The sequence below is a fragment of the Gavia stellata genome, chromosome 10, assembly GCF_030936135.1.
Source record: "Gavia stellata isolate bGavSte3 chromosome 10, bGavSte3.hap2, whole genome shotgun sequence".
Lineage (NCBI taxonomy): Eukaryota > Metazoa > Chordata > Aves > Gaviiformes > Gaviidae > Gavia > Gavia stellata.
In genome coordinates this window covers 12,285,485-12,312,220 of record NC_082603.1, presented here as the reverse complement: position 1 = coordinate 12,312,220, position 26,736 = coordinate 12,285,485, and the positions used below count along the sequence as shown (strand labels likewise).

Sequence of the window (26,736 nt, the reverse complement as noted above, 5' to 3'; positions counted from 1 at the left end):
TTACTTCTGAGCTTTCTGGGAGACCAGTATGTCTTGTAAGTATAAGACTATGATAGTCAAGTAACATGCAGAAACAGTTAAACCTCTCTTCTAATGCTGGGAGTGTCTTTTTACAAAATCATGAAGAGTTTTCTCTTTATTCTTTTCCTAAAAGAATCGAGGGCTTTTTCTTTGTTTTTTTTTTTTTTAATGGTAAGTAGATGATCAATACCATGAATACTAGCAGTTGCACAAACAGCGCCAACAAAATTCAATGTCTGTAACCACAGGTTGAACAATGTTTATGTGAGTGCATTTTAGGTATAAGATGAACTGAATACATACGCATTTACATGGTTGTAATCTCCATTCATAAATTCTTCTGATTGTCTACCATACATTGATCATCTGCTTGGTTTCAAATTATACGCTATTTTCTGGGTGCTTTATTTCTGCATTTTTAGGACAATTGGAGATCTACTGGGAGAAGCTAAAGCTAGTGGGAATCTGGGCAACACCTTAAAGGTACTTGGGAATTTTGAAGAAGCTATTGTTTGTTGTCAAAGACATCTGGATATTTCCAGAGAGCTTAATGATAAGGTAAGAATTGCTTAGGAATCTGGAAGTGAACTGCTGATATGTATTGGTAATGAGTGCGCCACCTTTCAGAGGGAAGTAAATAACTGAATATTCAATTATTTCTTCTAGACAGTAAGAATCTGTTAGTTATAAGATAGTTGGTAGCACTTGGAAGACTATAGATCCAGATTAATAAATATTGTCCTGTTTTGTGGTTGTGTTTTTTTTAATTTAATTTTTAATGATAATTGGCCTCAAGAATTATTATGTCTCTTGCACCTCAAAAGGAAGTAGTATGCAAAACAATTTGATTGAGGGATGTGACTGGGTGGGAGTAAGGTGGGTGATAAGAACATGTTCAGAATGGGCAAAGCATGTGTTGGCAACTAGTTAACAAAATTTTTTTCCCATCTGTGGGTGGTACTAGTAGTTGTTGTGACACAAGACTTTGAAGCATGAAATTTTAATGCCTTATTCTACTTTTGGTTTAGGTTGGAGAAGCAAGAGCACTCTATAATCTGGGAAATGTGTATCACTCTAAAGGGAAAAATGTAGCTAGTGCTGGGACTCATGATCCAGGGGAACTTCCAGATGATGTGAAAAATGCTTTACAAAAAGCTGCAAATTATTATGAGTAAGTAGTAGCTTTAAATGTTGGGGATTGAGAGGATGTGGCTGTCTAGTTCATTAGAATATTGGGAGATTTGTGGTGTCATGAACTACCTGTGGCATGCTTCTGTTCAGAACAGCGGTACCTGTGAATTTTTTCCCTTTTAAACTGGAGAGTGCACTATTTTTTGTTATGCTTTCATTTTTAGTGTACCTCTTATTACCTGTTAAGTCCTTCCCTTATGTTAGAATTCAGTAGTACTCTTCAAACCAGACTGAGAGAACAATATACTCAGTATACTTGTATATAATGTAGCTCTTGAACTAGAAGCAAGCACACCAGCTTAAGTAAGAATGCAACTAAGTTCGGTATCTCACGGGAAATGTTCCTACTCAGTGGAAGATTTACGGTTGCATAAAGGCCATTAAAATAGGCCAAAGCAGAATACCTCCACTACTTCCTTTATAAAAATGGAAAGATTTTTTTTCAATTATTATTTAAATGACTGTGAGAAAAAAAACCCTCTTAAAAGTCACTATTCTTCCCCTTCTCACTTCCCCCAAAACAGGGAAAATCTGACAATAGTAACAGAGCTGGGTGATAGAGCAGCACAAGGACGTGCCTTTGGAAATCTGGGAAACACACACTATCTTCTTGGCAACTTCAGGAGTGCAGTTTTAGCGCATGAACAGGTACGACAATGTGCCAGTAAGGAATTCTGTTCTAGCAGAGTATCACTGGTTGCTCCTGATCTTAAGTACAAGTATTGTGTTGGATCTTGTTGCAAGCTTTTTAATGCAAATTTTAAATCTTAAAGGCACAGCTTCAAGTTTGGCTGTTCTTTTCAAGCATTGTTGGCCTAAAGAACAGATATGGACGCATGGTGGAAAAACTATGAACATGCATTTCTGTATGCAAATGTATGTTACAGAGTACAAAATTGAGTAAATAATGCAATTATTTCACATTTTTAAGCGTCTCCTAATTGCAAAAGAATTCGGTGATAGATCAGCGGAAAGAAGAGCGTACAGCAATCTTGGAAACGCCTACATATTCCTGGGTGAATTTGAAACTGCTTCTGAATACTACAAGTTAGTTGACTGCTTATAAATACAATTTATACCTCTTCTTGTGCAGTTTACTTCTGTTGTGCCTGGTACTTTAGCTCACTGTAAAATAGCCATCTCTTCAAAATATACTTAGAAAAGAGCTGCATTTGTTTAGCACAAATAACATTTACCCCTAGTTGTTTAACAATTCTGGTTCTTTCAAGGGAGGGGCAGCTTTAATCTTTTTTTTAACTTTTTTGTTACTTTAAATAGATCCTTCTCATCACTGTAGACGTCTTTCTGTTGATAGGCATTTATTCCCCTTTATTATAGAACCAAGCATTACTGTCTTAGCTCTTAGCAAGTTCTGGAATGATATGAGCAACTTTAATACACCTGGGATGGGTAGCTGTCTCAGGTATACTCACTAGCTGAGATAGGTGGTGCACGTCAACATGATTTTACATACTTAGTCAGAATTTTCAGTCAAGACTTTTTTCTTGCTCTCTGCACCACTAAGCAGTTGCTGCTGTAACTTGGGAAAATACAAGCTCGGCAAAAATACAGTATAGGTGTTATGAGCATCTTACGTGGATTTCAGAGCTTACCTGATCTTTCTGAAAAGGGGAAAAAAGCCTCAGTACTGAGCAGATTCCTCTTAGCACTCAAATTCTTTTTACCCAGCAGCAGCAGGCTGGCTTGGTGGTTATAGGTCTGTCTTGCTCATGTTGATGGAGAATATACAGTATTTATTCTAATGCTGGTACTAAACTGTTTCAAGTGCATACTGTCAGGAAAAGGGCTATAAATTACCCATGAAGCAATACATTAAAATCAGAAGATGCTGTTTGAAGGATCACTCTGCTCTCTACTAAAGTAAATGGAAATAGGTTGCAGCGGAGGGGAGTGGAAGACAGACACTTAAAATCTTGTGAGTGTTTGCAAGATAGTAATGTATTAGCAGCTAATTTGCCAGCCTGGTGTCCTAATTTGTTTAATTTGTATAATTGATTTTTAGTTGCACAAGTACACTTTCAAAAACTTCTCCTTATAGTGATTTTTGAGGTGACTATCCCTTTCTTTCAGGAGGACGTTACAGCTGGCTCGACAGCTTAAAGACAGAGCTGTGGAAGCACAGGCCTGCTACAGCCTTGGGAACACATACACTTTGCTTCAAGACTATGAAAAAGCAATTGATTATCATTTGAAACACCTTGTGATTGCTCAGGAATTAAATGATAAGTAAGCCCTAAGAGATTGTTGAGCGGATGTATGACACTTAAACCAAATCCTGCTACCTCGAACTCTGCTGTCATTGTTCTGTATACGACAGCCGAATTGATGGGAATTCCCCACAATGCTGGGCTCCAGTTTTCATATGGGAAAATTCCTCATGAAGGTATTGCAGCTAATGAGTCTGAGATGAAAGAGGATTTGATGAATGACTGTCTCTACATCTTCTTCTGTCAGCATCTTCTTTGTAAATTAAGGAAAAGAAAAGCAGATCTCTCTTCTTCATTACTTCATTATAATGATTTTGCATACCTTCATGAGAATACATCTCCTACTTTTCCACAAATTAAGATGGGAGAGGATGGGGAAAGGAGAATAATACAGTAGCAAGTAATGCTTTTTTTATAATCATGATTTCGAAGGCCTTTTTTATAATGATGGGTACAACTATAATTTTTTACAACTTTTAAATGCACTTCTTCTAACTCAGTAAGCAGAATATATGAAGAATAGCAAGGCATGCAATCTGAGGAAAAGCAAAGTAGGTTATAAAAGTGTTCCATGCTTGCAAAACTTGAGTGACGTAAGTTTGCTGTGACCTGAAAAATCAAAATTTTTATTAGATTTGCTCATATTTATGTTTATACCCAGATCACACTCCTTTAAATACAATACTTAACATGTTGGCGTTGGCATGGTTTCTGATGATAGCCTTCATTTTTCTTGGCACAGCAATCTTATTGTGGCAATATTATGAAAACCTGACGCCTAGTGTTCAGCGAGTAAAGGTATCACTGAAAATGGTTTTTGTTTTTGTTTTTTTTTCAGAATTGGTGAAGGAAGAGCATGCTGGAGTTTAGGGAATGCATATACTGCTCTGGGAAATCATGACCAAGCTATGCATTTTGCAGAAAGGCACTTGGAGATTTCAAGAGAGGTAGGATTTTCACACTCTGCATGTTAGCTGGTTAGTTTTTGCTCTCGCTTACACAGTGATTTTAGGGAGGTGTGTCTATGCATGTGATTTTGAGTAATGGAATGGATTTTGAATGATTTCGAGATAGTCGATTCCAAATTATTTCAGCCAGTTCTCACTGCAACTAGCTCCTTAGTTCTTGTGCCACCTCTCATAATGTCAGCATGGAACTCAAGTTAACAGCCTAGCAGAGGTTATTTTAGGCTTTGTTATGTACCTTTTAGTTGTTACGTACCAGGAAAACTTTTTCAGCCTTTTTCTCCCAAAAATCTAGGGGACAAGGTTTGCTTGATATTGGCATATGTGTATTCTTTGTTACAGTAATAGAACTGCTTATTTTCTTTGGTTGCAGGTAGGAGATAGAAGTGGGGAACTCACTGCTAGACTTAATCTCTCAGATCTTCAAATGGTTCTTGGATTAAGCTACAGCACAAACAACTCCATGATGTCAGAAAGCCATGTGGTAGATAACAGTTTGAATGGTATGTGCCTATTTCTGCAATACTTTCTAACAGTGAACTTCAAAAAGAATCTGTTGTTTGCATTGTTTTCTGACTACAGATGGTTGAGTATGCAGGTTTTCTTTTTCCCCCACCAGCCAAAAAAGGTTGGTTTTGCAGTATTGGACCCCTTCATCTCCTCCTTTTCTGGAGGATTTACATTGTGAATCACAGCTTACTGCTTAGTTTCTTCACATGATGTTTCTAATTGTTGCCCTTTTTTCTTCTTTTAATGTGGGGGATTTATCCATTTGCGGCCAAATTATGTCCTTCCTTTTTTTCCTCCTACCATCTTAGCGACACTGGGGGTCACAGCAGAACCCAGTTGATTTGATGTTCCTCTGTTCAAAGATCCATGGTCCTTCTCTGTGTCCCATGAAAGCAACTTAGGTAGCTTAGATAGATCGGTGTGGTTTTGAAGGCCGCTTTTATTAGCGGTTATTTATTCTCTGCTGATACATTTAACTGCACTATTTTGGAACTCCGAATTGCTGTGCCTTGGACCTTAGAGGCATACAGCCACAGCTTTGAAGGTGACACCACAAATCTTAATGATAACAAAGAACTTGATTCTTTCTTGAAGGTACCAGGCCAAGAGTAGGACGTCGCCACAGTATGGAGAACATGGAACTTATGAAATTAACACCAGAAAAGGTTGGCACTTTACATCTTTCTGTTCTGCTGTTGAGATTGCAATGAAATGTTTCTAAGGGTTTAACTTCAACAGTTACGAATAGTCAGAAGTTTTATACTTAATAACTTCGAAAGAACTCAGCAGAATGTTGATGTGTCATTCGCATCCCCTTTTTAATTTAGTTGATCTTAACAGTTAGGTAAAAGCAGGTCTAACAATTCTAACAAATAATACTTCTGTCATGTAGGTAACAGTCAGCATCTTACATATATAATGGTTGTAACGGCTTGTGGAAAGCTTGCTTTACTCCCCTCACAAGTAAGAAAGAATGGGGTCCTCTAGTTTGCATCAAAGGAATTCCTTTCATCTCCTCTATAAAAGTGGTTTGAGAGTGCAGCATGAAAGTTATTTGAAGTAAAACTCCTAAGCTTTAGCTCAGCTGTTCTGAACATTTTTTCTTTGGTTACAGTCATTTTATAAGCACTTAAAATACACGTTGTGTTTTTCACTTTGGGATTTCAACCAACTTGCAAGCTATTAGGAGTTTCAACATCCATCTTGAGTAAGGATGCTATTTCGAAAATGCCGAAACTGAGTCACAGATAGGTAAAATAACTTCCCCCCAAGCTCAGAGAAATCTCTTGAAGCTGGAAGTTCCTGATTAAAACCTTTGTGTCAATCTTTGAGAGATTTCCTTCAAATTCTGTCTGCCTTTAAACAGTGGCCTGGCAGTTCTACGTAAGTGACTCCAGTAGCAGACTGAAATTGCTGGTTTTCCCTCCATACTGGAATATCTAATTAATTCCCATCTCTTCAAGTGATGCAAAGCCTGCCATCATGTTTATCAAATACGAAATTAAATCACAAAGCTTACATCTGGACAGTTGGTACAGCTGAAATCAGCACTGATGCTAAAGAGCCTCTTTGTGTACTGATTTAAAAAGATCTTGGGTTTAGTCCAGGGTAGTTTCTCTGCAGAGAACCTCTAAGCTTTTAGCCAGTATCAGCTGTATTTTCTTACTCTCTGAATCTATTTATCTGTGGTATCTTTTGAAATACAAAGCCTGTGATAGTCTGTGCCCTAAATATACTAAAATGTTTCATGTGGATTTTGCAATAAAGTATTAACCTAGTATTGCAGCTTAGCTCTTACAAGGGTTTTTTTTAAGATACTCATTTAGTAGAGTCTGAAAATTCATTCCGTAAGTGTCTTTGATGTATAGAACAATGTATGACACCAGCATTATGGTTTGATTGTACAGGATGCCATCATCTTGGAGTTGGAATCTGTGTGCTCATCTCAAATAAGCCTTTAAAAGGCAATCCATTTGGGTAGGCAGTGTTGCCGAAAGATCTGTGACTGCATTAACAATTTCTGATGTTGAATTAAGAAAAAAATGTGGTTTTATTCAGTTATTGTAAGAGTTTGTCAGTTGTAAAGCTGTCAACTTTGTGGATAATTCTGTTATTTTACAAGAGAATTTAGGGAATATCTGTCAGGTTGATAAAGCTATCCATTCTGTTCTTCAGTGAATGAGATTGTTATTCCTGTTTGATTTTGTGCTGGCATTCGTCTCCCTCTTCCTTTTCAATCTTTACTGGGAATTTTCTGTATATCAAGGACTTCATAAAAGGCTGGTTGAGTATGTGGGTTTCTTTGCTCCAATGCTTTGTAAAACTATAGATTTTTTAAATTTTTTTTTTCTTTCCAATTATAAGCATGTCAGGTGGGAAATGCCAGCTGTGTCTACGTTTTAGCATTCACATTAACTACACTTCCTGCACTGTAGTCAGCAAAGAAAACTTTAGCGTGCTTGATTAAATATACTATTTGACCACATTTTAATCAATCAGGTGTCACACTACAGTTTGGTTATAAGACTATTCAGTAACAGTACTAACCTGCTTCAGGTAACAACAGCTCAATAATCACAGGTCAAGTAATAGAACCAATACCAGTAATAAAACCAAAACCTAAGTTTTCACATCCTCGTGGTTGGATAAACTAATGTAAAGCTGCTTCATTTTGGGGAGGAAAAGCAGCAGCAAATAAGAAGTAACAGTATAGGTAATTAAAATCGGAAGACTTAATTTCTTGACTCTTTGTTTTCTTAGGTTCAGAACTGGAACAGTGAGATTCTTGCTAAACAGAAACCACTGGTTGCCAAACCTTCAGCAAAACTGCATTTTGTAAATCGACTAAAAGGCAAAAAGTACAAAAACGGCACCGCTTCCAAAGTTTTGCAGGATACTAGTAATTCTATTGATCATCGACTTCCAAACTCTCAGAGGGTAGGTTTGGCGAGCTGTGGAGACCATAGCCTTTACTAATCTTTGTCTGATCAGAGTTATGGAAAACACATTCCTGTAGCTGTCCATTTCAGTTTTACTTGATTTAAACACTGTGGCTCTATAAAATGATGCACAATCTGCTATTCTACAGCTGTCTCACAGGTGGTGCCTACTTTAAGCTTTTCCTACTATTGGAACATTTTTTTCCTGGTGGATTTTCCAAAGCTACAGCTCAGCTTGCACATATATTTTATTTCTAAGACTCTTCTAGAGCCTGCTTCTCCAAACCTAACAAAATCTAGTTTTTCTGATTCAGACAGTGGGAGGTATTTTTGACATTTTTTTAGGTTACTGCACTCTTGACAGAAGTCAGTTAAAAGAACTGAGTCATATGGTCTAGATGAGAGATGAGTGCTTTTGACGACAGACCTGAGGAGACAATGGAAACTGTTCGTTGCTGTTCTTGTTTTTCTTTTTTTTTCTTTCATGGACGTTTGGGGTTTTGGTGGATTAATGGCTGAGAAGGAGTAACTCCAGTTGTACTGATCAGAATACTGTTTCTTTCTGTTTCAGAGAATGAAATGTTTCTAATATATTTTACCTTCCAAAAATGCGTGCTGTATTATTGGCATTTCCTCCTACACTAAACCTCTGTCTATAGAAACGAGTGACTAAAAAAATTCATTTAATGGATTTCAGATATGCAAATATCAAACATACTACTGGATTGAAACTGTGATGCTGTTGTCCCAGTTTTAGGTACTCTTGAGTTCAAAATACCCCTAACTCTTCTCTCCTCTTCAGAAAAACAGTCGAGAGACAATGGCAGATGAAGGGTTCTTTGATCTGCTGAGTCGCTTCCAGAGTAACAGGATGGATGATCAGAGATGCTATTTCCAAGAGAAGAACAGATTCTCAGCTGCTTCGGTGGCAACATCCTCTACTCCACCTAAAACAATGAGAAAATGTAATTTTTTAAAAGTAAAATCCATATCTGACTTCAGTTACTGCTAAATAGTATTTTAAAAATGTATTTGCATGGAAGACTTAATATGGAAAGGAACTTATTTCTAGGTTAACTTGTTTTGTTTCTCCTCCCCAGCCTTTTCTACTTCTGTAGTCTCCCCCCACACAGATGAATTTCTAGACCTACTTGCTAGCTCACAGAGCCGCCGACTAGATGACCAGCGCGCTAGCTTTAGTAATCTGCCTGGACTTCGTCTTAATCAATGCAGCAGTCAGTCAGTCCTGGGTCACCTCATGGCAAGTAACAACAGAGAACTGGATGATGACTTCTTTGATATATTGGTAAAATGCCAGGTAAGTTTTTTACAAAAATTCTTCAGATTCTGAGTCTTTGGGGGTTCGATTTGTGCATCCTGCTGTTCAGTTTCTTCAAGTAAGCCGCCTTGTTTAGCATGTGTTTTAAAATACAAATTGATTTGGCAGATATGGAAGAACACAGAGAACAAAAAATTAGGGTTTTTTTCAAGGTGGGTGTTGGGGTTTTTTTTGTTGTTGTTTGTTTTGGTTCTTTTCACAATCTCTTTTTCTTGTTTTGTTTTTTTCCCCTCAAATTATCCAGTGTGTACTAAGTGTAATTTTGGTATTTATACCATTTTAACCATTTAAAGTAACAAATGCTGAAAAAGTGAAGGAAAACTAGTGAGGCTATTCAGAGTATGTAAAATGATTTTAAGAAAAAGTGATTAGATCTGGCTTGTTAGGAGGGCACCTGATAGACCAGGAATCCTAACTTATCAAATGAAAGAATTCAGTAGCAAAATTTTAGTGGCGACAGTGATCATCATTCCAGTTACGTTATGTTAAGTTTGACTAATAGTTCATAGCAATATACAAGTGAGGTGTCCGATTATCAATTACAGCATGGTATATATACACCCATTAGACGAAAAAGAATTTAATTAAAGAGATTTGGTGTTTTTCCTGATGGGTTGATAAGGATCTCAAAATACAAAATTCAGATACTGAGTTTTCCAAAGGTAAGTAAGTATGTTAGCTTGGGTGGGAAGCCACACCTGGAATTAAGTCTACAATGACAGTGTTCATCAACCTGATGAAATATCATGTTCTGTTTTAGCACCCTGTCTGTTTACTTCTTTGAGTCAAGCAAAGAATCTAGAGAGTAGTATGATGGATTTTGTCTCTTCATGTGCACTCTATGTAGCAAACATAACACAGTGACTAACTAACTGTGCCTACTGAGAACGGAATGGAAAAATTGAACCCATTCAATCATTACGGATGCTGACCGGTTGCTGACCTGTGAGACTTTTTGTCTCAAAGATGAGTCGATGCTTTTCCTGAAATGACCGTACGCCCCTCCAGCTAGCTCGGCAGCAGCCTGTTGCTCCTGAGAACTACTCGTTCCCAGCTAAGGCAAAGGAGCTACTGTAGAGGGCTGCAGTCCGCAGCCAGACCTTGTGTGATAGCCTCATGCTTGGACAGTCTGACCAGGAGGGGTGGCTGCATGAAGGGAGCACAGAAACTCTTCTCAGAGGTGTGCTCTGTAACAGTGTGACTAAAATGTACCAGAGTCTCTTGAGTTTGGAGGAAAACTTTGTCTCAATAGTGCCTTTCCAAATCTGGCAGTAGTGTGGCCATTTTTTACTCCCTGGATAAGGCAAAGAAGACAACCATATTTTCTGTTGTGTGACACTAGAAATACCATGTACTAATACTGAAATTATTCTTCTGGACAAAGGACACTTAAATCTCATTCTGCAATACGAAAGGGAACTAAATTGGGGGGGTGTTATTTTTCAGATACATGCGGACAGGTGGTTTGGAGGTACTATTTTAGCTACACTTGTACTCTTAACTTACTAATTTCATTTGTGAAACAAAAATTACAACTTAAATCCTTGTAATAGCTTTAAATCTGAAAGCAAAAGCTTTTTGTAATTTTTTGCTTATACTGTTCACCTATTTTATTATATGTATTTCTGTAAATAGGCAGCTATATTGTTTGGTCTGTCTGTAGGGTTCCAGACTGGATGATCAAAGATGTGCTCCTCCATCATCTGCAAAAGGACCAACTGTACCAGATGAGGATTTTTTCAGCCTGATTTTACGATCACAAGCTAAGCGAATGGATGAACAAAGAGTCCATTTACCTTCAACTATAAAGGGACCAAATTCTAGCTGAAGAAAGAAACAGGAGTGTACTGTACAGTAGCATCTTAGGTATAATTTTTTTTTTTGCTGGAAAAAACATACATGCCTTCTTACAGAAGACTGCAATTAGTAGTTTTGTCCCCTTTCTAATTATTTTTTTTTCCTATAAATAGCAGCAGCATCACACTAGTGACCAGTAGTTAGAGTTGCCACTGCTTTTTGCAGTTGGCAGCTGCTTTTAGCAGTGTCCGAGATACTGATTACTGTATCACCCTCTTAACTGCCTCTAGTCTATGGACATTAATTTTTTTTTTTTTTTTACTGTCAAGGTATGCTCATTGCTGGTGTGTGGATTCTACCACTGTTTCCATCTAGTGCGAGACCTAGATTTGTATGTTCTTCTTAAAGGAAACTTTTTTTTTCCCTTCTGATTTGTACCTCCCTGGAAAAAGGTCTTATTTTCTTTTATACTTTTTTAAAAATAAAAAAACTATTGAGAAATAGCTTCAGCACTTAGTCTGTCTTTGTTCTTTCCAAACTGTCTTTCTGCAGTCATTCTTCTTAAAAAAAAAAAAGGGGGGGGAATCAAACCCTAGTTTTAATTCTGTTTAATACAAAAATAGCCTTTTCAAAACCTGCTGGGTTCTTTTGGTAGTATTTAGTTAAGTGTTTCCTGTATTACTCAGCACAGTTTTACAATCAGAAAAGTTTTTTAAGAAGATATACTTGTTTTTAAGTAACAGCTAACAATGCTGCTCTATAAACATGTCCACCACCAGTAGTTCTCCGTGCACCAGGGAATCACAGGGGTGGTAGGTACTTGGCATGAACTACCACAGACATCCGGTAATTCCTGGAGGCAGTGAATTTAAAATGTTACAAACGGTAACTGCATGTATGCTGCTTATTCCTTGACTTCAACTACTTACTTATCTTTTTCTTGATAAGGACGTGCTATGCTGGGGTAGTTCTTGGGAACAACAGTTGTAACTTAGTCTTCCCCTCAGTAGATACCTGTACTGAAGTAGTTCTTGGGAACCCTGAGGGTTATATGCTGTTTTAAGTTTAGGCATCTTGAGTTAGAAGCCACTGATTTTATCCCCAAAGGTGGCAAACTGTTCATTTCAGGTATTTATAAATGAAGTGATGTAATTTTTTAATTGAAGTATTATAACCCTAGAGAAGAATCTACAGTTAATTTTAGCTTCAGAGTAAAACAGCATTGTAATAATAGTTAAACAGACACAGGCTCCATATAATACAAACTATTTTACAATTACTGAAAACTGTACAAACATTCTCTTGCAGCTTTTTTAGCACTGAAATTGATTCCTACTGAAACTAAAACTGTCCTCCTTCTGCTTTTAAGGAGAAATACCAGAACATTCTTCCAAAAACCATGTGTTACCATCAGTTTATCATGCTGATCTTTGGGACTTCTACTTAGTGCTTCCTATTCCCCATTCAACTTTAAATCACCCTAAAAAACCATCTGGTACAACATCAGCTTCTCAATCCTCTGCAAATTATTAAACTGGAAGAAAATCATCAAGCTGTCCTAAAACTGAGCTGACAAGCAGCAATGCTACTTACTTAAAACTGATTTTAGAGAATATAAAAAAACAAGAGATAGTCCTGAGACATCTATTTGAGCTGCAATTAGTCTTATGTGAATTACACGAGTATCAGCAATTTTCTTCAAGCTCTTTGACAGTTAACTGATTAGGCTTACATTTGCTAGATGATAGAGTATCAGTGCTTTCCCACCACAGAATATCTAGTTACTCAAAACTTACTACACAAACTTGATTTCAAACAAGCAGCAACACCCACAATCCTATTTTCTTGGCCACTTCTCTTACTTAAGAACATATTTATTTCAAATTCCAGAAATAGTAGATATACTCAGTCCCTCAGTTTTTAAAACCCCACCTTACAGCTATGCATACTAATGCTCTGACCAAAGATGAGTTCCCATCAGCGTACTGATGTTCGCTTTTCTACATTTCAGAACTAGAGTAGAACTAGCAAGTATGTATGTGACAGCTAAAGATTAGACAAAACTTACATCAGAGCTTGGGGCTTCCTCAGTCTCCTTCCTGTGAGTCATGTGAACTGCTCTTTTTCTTCTCTTCACATGGTGCCACTGCAGAACTTTTCCCTTCGAGGTTTTTATTAGGATCACAATTTGCTCCAGTCTCTTGTTCTGCTTTGCCTGTCTCCTGTTTCTGCTGTTCAAGTGCATGTTCTTCAGTAAGGTTTTCAGCTGTGATAGTTTCTAGTCTATGAACTTCAGACTCAGTGTGCAATCTATTCTGTAAAAATTAATAATAAGCTATTAAGTAATCCAAAATGATGGCATCTATTGCATCAGGTGCATCTCAGCTCAAGGGGCAGAACTCCCCCAAAGCATGACTAGTATCTTTTTTTCCTGGAGAAACATGTAAATAAGCACAATCTAGAGTATAAGTCTGTTCTTAATTTTCTGTAGTTTGCAGAAAAGTCAGTACTGCTTCTTTTCCCTGCCTTCCTTTCCTCTGTGGGTAATCATTACTGCCCAGGCTGACATAAGTACTGATCTCAGAACAGAAATTTAAGTCTTTCTTTACTATAAGGAGTTTTAATTCAGTCGTTTCCTGCCACAGTTAGTTAGCCATTGCACAGTATTTTTCCAGAACAAAATATGCCTAAGATACCTCTACCGAAGCATTCTATAGGGGAACAGGTACTTCCTTAACTCCTCTCTCCCCAAGATTTGGCTTAAGCCTGTTGTTTAAACATGTTCTAGCAGATGACATTGAAATGTATTAAATTTAATCCCATCTCAAAGAGCACCAGGACTAACATACACCAGGTTCTGGTTTGTGAGACTCTTCTACTTGCGTGTCTGGCTCATCGCTTGTACGCATGATGTCAGGACTTCTGCTGCCATTTCCTGGTCTCGTAGGAGCATCTCCTCTGTCATGAGGTCCTCCATAAACGTAAGGAAGCTTCTGTGAGTAATAGCCATCGGATTTACTCCCATCGTATTGCCCAAAGTCTATTTTCTCCTGTTGACTGTCAGGTAGAGGAAGACTTTTCTTCTGAAAAGATGTTAAGTATCTTAACATAGACACTGATGATCCTGCACCATAGCAGAAAGCCTGTGGAAGGAGAAAATAAAAAAAAGAACAAAAGGTCAAGTATTTGCAGCCTATGGTTTTCACACAGAATTCAAAGTCACGTATCTGAAAAACACTGAAAGAAAAGCCCAGGTGATCAGAACAGCTACAATAAAATTCAAGCTTTCTGCAGTCTGACCAGACTGCAGGAACTGCCAGACTGGATGGAGCTCATCTTTGGTGCTACAGTAAAGATACTGAAGGCTCTAACTCTATGCTTTCGTGTACGAAATGCCAGTTGTATGCATCATTGTGTAATGACACAAAGAAGAAATGGGAACTAAGCTGCAATAAACTGTCACAGGGTCTAAGACTTTTTAAAGCAGTTTTTAATACTATTTTATCCTTTTTCTTGGGGAGCGGGGGAAGAGATTCAGTTTAAATACAAACTCATGTATTTTAATTGCTAAACCAACTATACTATAAAAATTTTGTCACAAAAAAATTCCCTTGCAGAAATAATTTCATCTGTGCTGACATCTGTTCAGTAGTACAAATAAGAAATAAATAATATTTATATCTAAGTATTACTATCTGTTATAAGTTTAATAAATAAAAGTGAGTTTTTAAATATAAGATAAATGTATACAAACCAGGACAGCCAGAGCCATCATAATTAGCACTGGAACCTGAAGAATAAATGGTATCTCCTTCATTAGTGCTTTGATGAATTCACCAATACCTTGTCCTACGTGCTTCAAAGGCTCAGTTACAAAGTTGGTGAAAGTAATTGCCAATGCCTAGAAAAATACAAATAGCAAAACAGTGTTGTCACTGATTGCAAACATAAACATGAAGAGTCTCTTTAGGCTTGCTGTATACCTTTGTCGGTGGAACCAGCAGAACAGGATTTACTAGTAGAGTTTCATAGTACTTCTGACAGGGATCATCCTGAAACGTCCATTTACTTCTGAGCCATTCTGTAGTCAAAGCAGAGACATATTTTTACTACTTTTAAAAAAAATATATTTTATGACACAATAGTAATACAGAAAGTAGCATTTCAGTTATAGATGGAAGAGACCTCTTCTACATATGGTTAAAAGCTCAGATTTATTTTTAAAAATCTGAGATGAGCTTAGCAGTGTAGTTTATCCAGTGTTGGGGATGCAGGAAGGAGAGGGAAGGCTGGAAAGAAAGAGAAGAAACTGAGGTTTTCCCATGTTCAGTCAAGAAAGTTCTCTTTATCAGATGAACTTAGTCCCTAGAAGCCTCAGAAGAAAAATGTCTTGTCTGTGGGAACTATTATCTAGCACACTTTGTCCACAGCTACTGTAACAGAAGTAATTCTGTTACTACTCGTTTGCCAGGCTGCAAGTAGATTAAAAACTTGCTAGACTATTTTGGTTATAAGCAGAAAGTCTGACTCTTTAAGGGAACTTTTAAGTTATAAACAATCAGTTCATGACATCAGTGTTTCTGTAGTTGGATTTTAGTGCAGTCAGAACTTAAACCGTTGAAACCTGACATAAACAAAGCAATCACAGCCAATAAATTCTAAAGGGAAGACCAAAACAAGCACTCATTAAGAGTTGCCATCATTTATCTACCTGCTATAGCACTGGATAACAAATAATGGCTAATAAAAAAATTTAGCTTTCTCTGTAAAATAACAGAACTACAGTAAATAGTTACAGATCTAATTTCTGAAGTCCATTGTACTCACAAGCCTGGAAGATAAAAAAAATATTTTGCTTGAATTCTGCACTCCTATCTTCAATAAATGGTACTGGGGGAGGGGAGTTGGGGAAACATGCCCAGGGTAAGTTATAAGGAAAAACACGGTGTAGAAGTAACACCATGATACACTCTAAGCACAGTTTTGTGATCAGCTCTCCTTTAAAGGCCTAGAAAAGAAAGTCCTGTAGAATGGAAAAATGGTAAAACCACATAATCATGTACTGCTGAAGAAGATTCAATGTACTACTCATGAAGAAATTAAGAGTATTCTTGGATACTATTACGGAATATTTTGTGATCTTAAATACTATTACAAAACAATGAAACAAGTATTTACCAATAAGACTTTCCCCCCAGTCCAACTTCTCTGCACAGACGTTATCAAACTGCCCCATTTTCGCAATTTCTGCCTGATGCTGTGCAAAGGCCAACTGCAGGAGAATAAGAATTACTTGTAAAACAAAACAAGGTGGTGCTGGGCACAGAACACCTGCATCCATGCAGCACTACACCTGAGCTAACGATGTTTGCTCTTAGCAGGTTTGGGATAATTACCCAGGTACATCTGTATTATTAAGAAAAGTTTGCTACCTAAACAATTTAACAGAGTTCAATTCTAAGTACTTCCTATGAATGGATAAAAACTACCAAGATGGCTACCTCTGAGTTATTCTCCAAATGGCATCTGAATTACCAAAAGAGCAAACTCCAATATACAAAGATGTAAGTTCGGGGCAAAAGTAATCTGACAACATCTTGTTTCCTTAAAAAGTTTCTGGATTAAAACCAGAGACAGCTGCCATGCAATTACTAATTAAAACATCAGGACATTCTCTTTTATTTTTTAAATAATTCCCATTAACAAATACCTGTATTCATTATATTTTTTCCTTGCAGTTTGCAACTGATAATCAAATAGAAAAAAATAAGTCAAATCATCTGTTGAAAAATTCTGACATTCTTCACTGACTCATTCTTAAGCCCTCCACATGGCAGTCCACTCGTGTTCAAGAGCCACCCTACTTCCTGGCACTCCGCTATTCCTGGGTCTGACAAGCTGCAGTTAAATTCTGATGACAAGATGTGAGGACTGAGATTTTGTGGTTAGGCCATGACCTAACAGCGTAAATTCCTCCTCATTAAAACCAGTACCATTGTACAGTCAGCTACTTCGTCACCATTAATGAAGCATTTATCTCTGGTCTTTCACACACTGAATACAGTTGCAGCCAGGGAATCCTTAGAAAGGAAAAAAACCCCACAATGTATTTTCGTAAGACTTTTCTACCAAGCTGCTTTAGACAGAATTCACGTCTCCCTTCCCCATGCAGTGAAATCACAGTTCTACTGCTTTATGAATTTTATGCACCTTTGCGGCAGGATAAAAGTTGGCAGGGTTTCTTCTGTTCCTCTTTAAGCCTATTACACCTGTCAACATGCAAAATAAAACTTTCATCCCTTTATTTATTTTCCGGACAGTGATTGCCTTATATGAACTAACTAAAGGAACTAAGTAAAATTCACTACCTCATAACTGTAAAATTTGAAGCCTAAAAGCCATTAAGATTTCAGAACAACTCACCTTATACAAGTAAAGCCAATTCCAAGCAAAACTGATAAGAAAACTTATTAATAAAACACGTTTTAGCTGAACAAACCAATGAATACGTGTCCAGAGCTCTGTAGCTATTACAATTACAATGCACACTAAGCACAAGAGTATCTGAAAAAGAAAACAGGAAAAAATTGTGATCCAGATGTGGAATTTTCCAAGCTTACTGTCAGAATACATGAAAGAACTTCCAACTTCTGTTTTTACCAGCATCATTTACACAGAACAGTTGAGAGGATTTTTCCTTGTTTTCACAGCGTATCTGCAGCAGTTTGTTTCAGAAAAGTTTCATGGTATTACTACTAGTCATTCCTATCACAGCCTTACATTGCAGTTGCTCATTTCTTTCTTGTGATATTTAGCTATTTTTTCCTTACGATACTTACCACCTTACCTTCTGTACTTTAAAATTATGAAACTGATGTAATCCAGTGCTTGAGAAGTATGTGGCTGGTATGAACAACAGAACCACTGCTGCCAACTCCTGCAGTTTGGTTAAGAGACAAAGTTACAGTCTGGCTAACAGCAGCAAGACTTCTTAAAGTGCTTCTGTAAACAAGCACTTTACAGTCTCTTTCCATCCAAGGACCTCTAACAGTGAGGTTACACTACTGACAGCTTGCTTTTTTCATTTGGCTTCCATGGACCCCCTCAAAACTAGACAGGCTACTTTCAAGACCACGTTAGCGTAAAATGTTAGCATATTCTGAATTGTAAAGATTTGTTCAGAGAGCTTCACCTTCAGCTGACTGGAGTGCAGCTATCAATGGCTACGGGCTGTTCAGAAGGGGCAGGTGAGGACGGAGGGGCAGAGGGGTTGACCTCTACATCAAGAAATGGATGAGTGTGAAGAGCTGTCTCTGAAGAATAGCCACAAGCAGGTTGAAAGCTTATGGGTAACAATCAGAGACCAAGCAACAAAGGGAACCTTGTGGTTGGTGTCTACAACAGGCTGCCTGATCAAGAGGAGCCTACTGATGAAGCCTTCTTACACCAGCTACAGGAGGCGTTGCACTCGCAGGCTCTCGTCCTGCTGGGGGACTTCAACCACCCCAACACCTGCTGGAAAAGTAGCACAGTGAGCTGCAGGCAATCCAGGAGACTCCTGGAATGCATTGAGAATAACTCCTTAAGCCAGGTAATAGACAGCCCTACCAGAGGGGATGCGATACTGGACCTGTCACCAATGCAAGTGAGTGAATCGGTGACATCAAGCTTGGAGGCAGCCTGGGCTGCAGTGATCATGCACTGGTGGAGTTCACAGTCCTGAGGGATATAGATCAGGCGAAGAGTAAAGTCAGGACCCTGAATTTTAGGAAAGCAAAATTCCAGCTCTTCAAGGAGTTAGTCAATAGGATCTCCTGGGAAACTGCCTTCAGGGACAAGGGAGCAGAACAGAGCTGGCAGATCTTTAAGGATGCATTCCATAGAATGCAAGAGCTCTCGATCTCCAGGTGTAGGACATCAAGAAAAGAAGGCAAGAGACCAGCATAGATGGGTTAAGACCTACTGGTCAAACTACAGGGCAAGAAGGAAATACACAGGCAGTGGAAGCAGGGACAGGTATCCTGGGAAGAGTATAGAGACGCTGCCCAGTTGTGTAGGGATGGGGTCAGGAAGGCCAAGGTGCAACGGAGCTGAACTTGGCAAGGGACACAAAGAATAATAAGAAGGGCTTCTACAGGTGTGTCAGCCAGAAAAGGTCAAAGAAAGCGTACCCCCCGATGAGCAAGACTGGCGAACTCGTAACAACAGACGGGAAGAAGGCTGATGTACTCAACAACTATTTTGCTTCAGTCTTCACTGGCCATCTCTCTTCCCACACCTCTTGAGTGGACAGACCACAAGACAGGGACTGGGGGAGCAAAGTCCCTCCCACTGCAAGAGAAGATCAGGTTTGAGACCACCTGACGAACCTGAGCATACGTAAGTCTACGGGACCTGACGAGATGCATTGCAGACTCCTGAGGGAACTGGCTGATGTAGTTGCCAAGCCACTCTCCATGATATTTGAAAAGTCATGGCAGTCAGGTGAAGTCCCTGGTGACTGGAAAAAGGGAAACATTGCACCCATTTTTAAAAAGGGTAGAAAGGAGGATCCTGGGGACTACCGACCTATCAGCCTCACCTCTGTGCCTGGGACGATCATGGAACCGATCTTCCTAGAAGCTATGCTAAGGCACATGGAGGACAGGGAGGTGATTCAAGACAGCCAGCATGGCTTCACCAAGGGTAAGTCCTGCCTGACCAACCTAGTGGCCTTCTATGATGGAGTGACTCCATCAGTAGACAAGGGAAGAGCTACAGATGTCGTCTATCTGGACTTCTGTAAGGCCTTTGACACAGTCCCCCACAACATCCTTCTCTCTAAATTGGAGAGATATGGATTTGATGGGTGGACTGTTCCATGGATGAGGAATTGGTTGGATAGTTGCATCCGGAAGGTAGTGGTCAACGGTTCAATGTCTAAATGGAGACCGGTAACAAGCGGAGTCCCTCAGCATTCTGTGTTGGGACCAGTACTGTTTAGTATCTTCATCAATGACACAGATGGTGGCATCGAATGCACCCTCAGCAAGTCTGCAGACGACACCAAGCTGAATGGTGTGGCTGACACGCCTGAGGGACAAAATGCCATCCAGAGGGACCTGGACAAGCTCGAGAAGTGGGCCATGTGAACCTCATGAGGTTCAACAAGGCCAAGTGCAAGGTCCTGCACCTGGGACAGGGCAACCCCCGGTATCAGTACAGGCTGGGGGATGAAGGAATTGAGAGCAGCCCTGCAGAGAAGGACCTGGGGGTACTGGTGGATGAAAAGCTGGACATGAGCCGACAATGCACGCTTGCAGCCCAAAAGGCCAACCGTATCCTAGGCTGCATCACAAGCAGCATGGCCAGCAGGTCGAGGGAGGTGATTCTGCCCCTCTACTCTGCATCCAGCTCTGGAGTCCTCAGCACAGAAAGACATGGATCTGTTGGAGCGGGTCCAGAGGATGGCCACAAAAATGATCAGAGGGACGGAATACTTCCCCTATGAAAGACTGAGAGAGTTGGGGTTGTTCAGCTTGGAAAAGAGAAGGCTCTGGGGAGACCTTATTGCAGCCTTTCACTACTTAAAAGGGGGCTTATAAGAAAGATGGGGACAAACTTTTTAGCAGGGCCTGTTGTGACAGGACAAAGGGTAATGGTTTTAAACTAAAAAGAGGGTAGATTCAAACTAGATATAAGGAAGAAATTTTTTACGATGAGGGTGGTGAAACACTGGAACAGGTTGCCCAGAGAGGTGGTAGATGACCCATCCTGGAAACATTCAAGTCAGGTTGGAGGGGGCTCTGAGCAACCTGATCTAGTTGAAGATGTCCCTGCTCATTGCAGGGGGGGTTGGACTAGATGACCTCTAAAGGTCCCTTCCAACCCAAACTATTCTATGATTCTGTGATTATAGATCCTCAGCTTAGCACTTTGTAATTCCATTTTAGAGAATATGACAATTTTCACACAGTCATGCTCTTCTCTCCAACACTACACAATTTTTTTCCACAAAATTCACAAAACCCTCTAACCTAGAAAATCTAAGACCTCAAATATATACTTGTCTCAATATAAAATATATTCCAACTCCTGCAGAAGCCAACAGCTTCAGCATCTATTTGAACAAGAGACAAACCTGGAAAACTTATAATGCACGAGTTGTCAGTCAAAGTGACAAGAAAGTACTGGAGTCTGAGTCATGCAACACAGATATAAAATACACAAAGAGGAAAAAAGAAAGCATACCAGAAAAAAACCACACAGCCACAATAAGAAAAGATGACCATAGTAATAAAAAACTTGAATTCTTACTTCAAGTGAATACGTTACCTCTACATTTAGCAACCATGAAACAAAGAGTGACTCGCTGTAAGGACGATGGAAAGACTGCTTTATGTGTGGAGTTAAGACGGTAATATTCATTGGCTAGACTTGCACAAAGAAACTGGAGAAAACAGCAATTAAAAAACAACAAGAAAACCTTTCTTCTTCTCTTACCAGAAACATGTTATATAGATCAATTCCAAAAGTGTCTTCAAATCTCCAGTGCCAAGCTTTATAATCATGGTGCTTAAAATTGATCAAAATATCACTAAGTGCATCATCTACAGCACCTGACTGCCAAGCTTCCTCATTGAGAAACCTGAGGATCTCCAAATATGTCTGTTTTGTAAGGATGATCTCAGCATCGTAATGGACGTGGCCCACGTTTTCCTCAGGCTGAATTAAAAGCAAAGCAAAGTAAAACAATGGTAAAAGCTGCTTATTTGGAAATAGAAATACATACAAAAAAACAGTATCCTTATGCAAAAACCTGATTATATACCCTCATTAGGTACCAACACCTTTTTGAAGCAGACTGCAGGATGAAGACATGGGACAGGGAGCACACTATGATTCTATAACCTTTTTGTTCATTCTTCTAAACTATATAAAACACAAATTCAACTGGTCTGTACTCTTTCAGTTCTACAGCAAAGACCTAAAAAATGAAGTGAGTTATCTCACCTGCTATTAAAATTTTAGAACCACTTCTCATTAACAAGTAATAATTACTAATGCGCTATGTATGCCCGGAACATGGCTGGGTAATACAGATAGAAGCTATTAAATACTGAAGTAAGAAATTGTACATTGCTAAGTAATATTTAATGAAGAACATTACAATTTTGCTTATTGATAAAAATTTATTCCTGTATCTCTGAACAGAAAAAAAAATCTCCAAAGAAAATATAATAAAGAAAGTAATAAAGAAAGTACTAAGGTGATTCTTATATGTAAACTCTAATAAGCTACTATTCCCCTCCATAGCTAATGTGGTAGAATCTAAAACAAAGGCCTCAAAAGGTCTACAACAAACAAACAAAATCCTTCTCTTTCAAGTTTAACAACCATTAACATGAACTGAACAGGGTATTACTACAGCTGCATCCCAGCAATAGATATTTAGATACATACTCTGCACTCACGTACTCTTCCTTTGGATGCTTTACAGATCAAACGGCAACTGTGTCTCCTGAGCAAACACTGCTAACTAACAGCAATACTGGATACACATACTTCTATGATTTTTTTCCTTTGCAATTCAGTTCCCTTCATTTTAATTTAAAGTATGCCAGAATAATTAATCAATCCTTGATAACTGTGAAGAACACATAAAGTAGTCACGAGAACTCTAATTAATTTTTAATGACTGTTCAAATACTTACAAGGCCAAGTTTTCCAGCTTCATTTAAAATCTTATTCAAGTATCGCTTAAAAATATAAAAGCTACGGCTTTCATGTGATTTGGCATTCCTCTTCTCACATTCTGCAATCTGCAATGTAAAGACATTTTATTCACTTCTTGCTCAAACAAGCTTGTTCACAGGAGAAAAACACTCCTATCAACACATTAAACTCAGGATTAAGAGAGACACATTTCTTTAGTTTAGCAATAATCCCATGATTAGTACACCAGATAAAAAGTGTATGCAGTTTCTGAAGACACTACTTTCCATGGGACAGGCCAGTACTGGAGATTTCAGATCTGCTAATAATGTGGTTTGAATACTAACCTCAGTAAGACTAGAAAAAACTAAAGATCTGGATCTCCTTAAATTTTAAGTTTACATCAGAAAAAAAAACCCAAACTGTAAAAAACACTAAGTCACTGAAACAACATTAAAATTACATAACCCATTGGGTCTCCAAATGGCTGAGGGAAGTGAGAGCCCCAGCAGCTACACAAGCATCACCGCCATCTCCTCATCTCAGAGGAAGAAGCAGCGTGGGGGGCTTACAGTGGCTTCTGAGAGCTGCAGTGTTGCACATTACGGTCGGCCACAAACATGTTCTCTATGCCCACAACCCACCCCTGAAAATCCAACAAAACTGAACAACTTGAAAATGAAAGGTCAGGTTTCTTAGCTTTTGGCAGCACAGTGTAACATCAACACCATGTGTTTAAACTGCTGACACTGGACAGAAGCACATAGCTCCTATCAACTTTTATTACACTATAAAATGTTTTAGGAAACAGACCTTGGTAGGCAGAGCAGCAATTTGGAATTGAGTTCAAAACACTTCCAGTCTCTCCTCTGAATAAAGAGGTTCCCCCTACATAATGCATGGTCTCTCACAAATTATGCCAGCAATTCACCTATTCTATACTATCCAGAGAAGCATCATCAGAAAGCGCAAACTATAAAAGGCTGGAAAATATGCTTAAGTTCCGTAACAAACCTTCTGTTGCAAGGAATCTACTTCCCTGGAACAACTTGATAAGATTTCAGTACTGACTGTATCCACAGTCTTATCCTCAGCGTCATGATAGTTTGCCTAAATTACGTAAGAAAAACATGTATTTTTAGAAACAAAGAATTTGATGAATATGCCACATTACACTTCTATAGTCAGATCACCTTAAAAGGAGCAAAGGAGCTAAAAACTGAGCATTGGTCTTTGCTGCTAATACTCTCCCAACCATACTCCAGTTGCCTCTCTGCTATTATTTTAGGCTCCAAACAGACAATTGCTTTAAGTTTATCTGAATGTACGCTGCCTTCAAAAGGTGAGGTCTGGCTCCTTCCTCCCCTCCCTGCCCTTTCCCCTCCTCTGAGTGCTGGTGAGCCACGCAGTGCAGCAGATTAGATAATCAGACTGGCTAAAAACCAACTCAGCAAGCAAAGGGGCAGTTTTCAGCCAGACAAATTCCCAGTCCAGCTGGCCGTGCAGCCAGCCAGACTGAAAGTAAACACAAAGCCCCATTCTAGGTTGCATACCTTTCCTTTCATGTTCCCTCTTCACTCTGAAACAACATCCCATTTTTTCTGCTAATTGTTCAGACTTAAGTTTTAGCAGTGCTTCTTCTACACAACCAGGCACGCACACTGAGGAAAGTTTCCAAAAGGAAGCGCAACATCACACAAATCGGTGAACTCATGCTGATATGAAGTTCGGTTTTGAGGACTCGGGTGGCCCACACAGCCTGCCTACCTAAAATCTCTCACTGCAGAGCAGAAAAGAAATCCTGAAAAGATGGATTAACCCAAAGCAGTCATTTTTCTCCTTTAAGATGCAGTTCTAGTTCCATAGGAAACAACAGTAAGGCTCCTAGTATTTTTTTTATAAAAGCTGAAACAGTTGGGCATCAAGTTTAAAGACTCCAAAGCTTGCTGCTGAATTTTAGGGATGCTAATGACTATCAGGTGTACTTGGGGCAGGTGGAGGCTGAGGAGGAACTCCGTAGAGAGAAATAATGCAGTTTGCATCTTTTAAGCTTCAGAAAATTATATTCTGAAGTGTTAAAGTGGTATTATTCAAGACTGCAAAACCAAACTTGAAAGCTGAGTAATGACAAAAATCAAGGGTGCCCATATAACCAACCACAGTTTACAGTGCCATGTGTGCACATATGTACTGGATAAACAACATGTATGTCATCATATACATAAAGTCCACCCCTCATACAAGACTACTGAGAAGATTTGCCTTGTTAAAACAAGCTTTTCATATTTCATCTTCTCCTCAATGTTAATGAATTATTAACAGTACAGAACTCAATCCCTATTCTGATCTTCCTTCTGAAAACTCTGATGCCCAGCATTACAAAACACCATTGACTTCACAATACTCTCACTCGATAAATGGGGTTTATTCCCATATTACTGGGGAACATGAATTTTACTTGAATTATAATTCAAGTAAAATATAATCATTAACCTTAACTCCTCCAACTTTTATCAGCTAAGAACTTAATTTTCAAGATATTTAACACTATACTTGAGAAACTAGCAAGAGCTGCTTAACCCAGTACTTCCCAGAGAAATAATCTGTGGAACCACAACCAGCATAAATCACCCACCACCTGTGAAACAAAGAACATGGTTCCTGTGATTTGACCACTATGCAACAGAAACTCATCAGTAAAAAGCCCTGAGCTAACTAGCTACAATAATACAGATCACTGTTTTTTTCTTACAATTTTAACAATAGACACACAACACTTTTCTGTGTATAGATTCAGATGTAGCTTTGTAAGACCTTAAAAAGACCGTAATTGTATCATTTTCTAATGTCACGATTTGAGGGAAATCTTTGAACAGCATGTGGCCAAAGGACTGTTTGTGAGAGACAGGTATTCATGCACCCTTTCTTTTTCTACCTTGTAAGGTCTTCTCATTGTTCCTGATGCTGCATCGTAATTCAGCATATCCGTGGGGTCAATCCATTCATCATCTTGAACTTTACCACTCCCTATTAGCACCACTGCGCACAATACCAAAGGAAAGAGCATCCTGTATCACTAAATATAAGAAGAAATTCAGGTATTTAGTTCAGAATGTAACATGCTGTACAAAAAACCTGAAACAATCTTACAACATGAGAAAAGTACTCTCCAGTGTTGTTTAAAAACTCAGTTCTCTGTTAAGCAGGTTAAACTTCACTTATATAATTTTTTTCCCAGAGAAAACACTGGCAAGAATATGCAACAATTAAACTGCATTATATGACCGGATCAATATAACTAGCTGTAGTTAGCAGCAGGTGTAGGGCAGAGTTCAGCGTTGCTAAATACAACAGAAGAGTGCAGAACTCCTCTGGGCTTCGAGGCAGGGGTCCAGCACCCTTATCACTACAGACATTCCCATGGCAAGTCTTGCAAAGGCCGGGAGAGGATTTCCTGCCCTGCCCGGGCGGGAGGCACGGCGTCGGCACCTCAGGGCTGCTCCGACAGGCCCAAGGCCGCCCGCCCGCTCCCCTCCGGCCGCAGGCGCTGCCTGCCCCGAGCCGTAGGCCCGCACAGGCCGACTCCGGGGCACGGCTGTTTCTCCCCGCCCGACGACGCTAGAGGCCGTACGTTGCAACCGCTGAAACAACCGTAAAACGGAAAACCCCGTATGCTTCTCCCCCGCTCCGCTTTCACCTTGTTTATCCACGCCCTGTTCATCACCACGGTGTGAGAAGACACGCAGCCTTCCAACCCCCTCCTCGCTCCCACCGCTCCTCCTCGCCAGTTTACCGCCACGAGCGCAGCAGGGCCCGGACAACGCGCAGGCCGGGCCCGGCGGCACTCCCCGGCCCCGCAGCAGAGCCCTCGCCGCCTGCCCCACCGCCGCCCCGGCCCCCAGCGAGGCCCCGCCGCCGAGGGCCCGCCCGCAGCCCACCCTCCAGCTCCCAGCCCGCGCCCCCTGGTACCTGAAGGGCCGCAGACGACCTTGGCGTGTTTACCCAGCGCGGAACCGCCCCGCATCGCCAGGCCCCTACCAGCCGGGGAGGGG

General features: G+C 39.5%; 2 protein-coding genes across 2 annotated transcripts in view; one reads left to right on the top strand and one right to left on the bottom strand.

Moving 5' to 3' along the window:
* GPSM2 (G protein signaling modulator 2) overlaps positions 1-11,493 on the top strand; it is a 19,012-nt gene extending 7,519 nt beyond the window's left edge. Inside the window, exons 3-14 of the mRNA XM_009812807.2 lie at positions 444-579; positions 1,050-1,192; positions 1,737-1,860; positions 2,144-2,259; positions 3,304-3,459; positions 4,279-4,387; positions 4,779-4,908; positions 5,510-5,580; positions 7,676-7,852; positions 8,657-8,819; positions 8,955-9,172; positions 10,857-11,493. Coding sequence (XP_009811109.2) covers positions 444-579; positions 1,050-1,192; positions 1,737-1,860; positions 2,144-2,259; positions 3,304-3,459; positions 4,279-4,387; positions 4,779-4,908; positions 5,510-5,580; positions 7,676-7,852; positions 8,657-8,819; positions 8,955-9,172; positions 10,857-11,021 — 1,708 coding nt within the window. The 3' untranslated portion in view covers positions 11,022-11,493. The remainder of the gene's footprint in view (positions 1-443; positions 580-1,049; positions 1,193-1,736; positions 1,861-2,143; positions 2,260-3,303; positions 3,460-4,278; positions 4,388-4,778; positions 4,909-5,509; positions 5,581-7,675; positions 7,853-8,656; positions 8,820-8,954; positions 9,173-10,856) is intronic.
* CLCC1 (chloride channel CLIC like 1) lies at positions 8,762-26,736 on the bottom strand. Its single transcript, XM_059822252.1, has 12 exons — positions 26,654-26,736; positions 25,620-25,760; positions 23,699-23,794; positions 22,684-22,791; positions 21,473-21,694; positions 17,414-17,554; positions 16,169-16,262; positions 14,974-15,071; positions 14,745-14,891; positions 13,840-14,133; positions 13,059-13,305; positions 8,762-8,801 (listed from the first exon to the last, which is right to left on the bottom strand). Exons 2-11 carry the CDS (start codon positions 25,749-25,751, stop codon positions 13,078-13,080), a joined length of 1,560 nt encoding a protein of 519 aa, XP_059678235.1. The 5' UTR covers positions 25,752-25,760; positions 26,654-26,736; the 3' UTR covers positions 8,762-8,801; positions 13,059-13,077.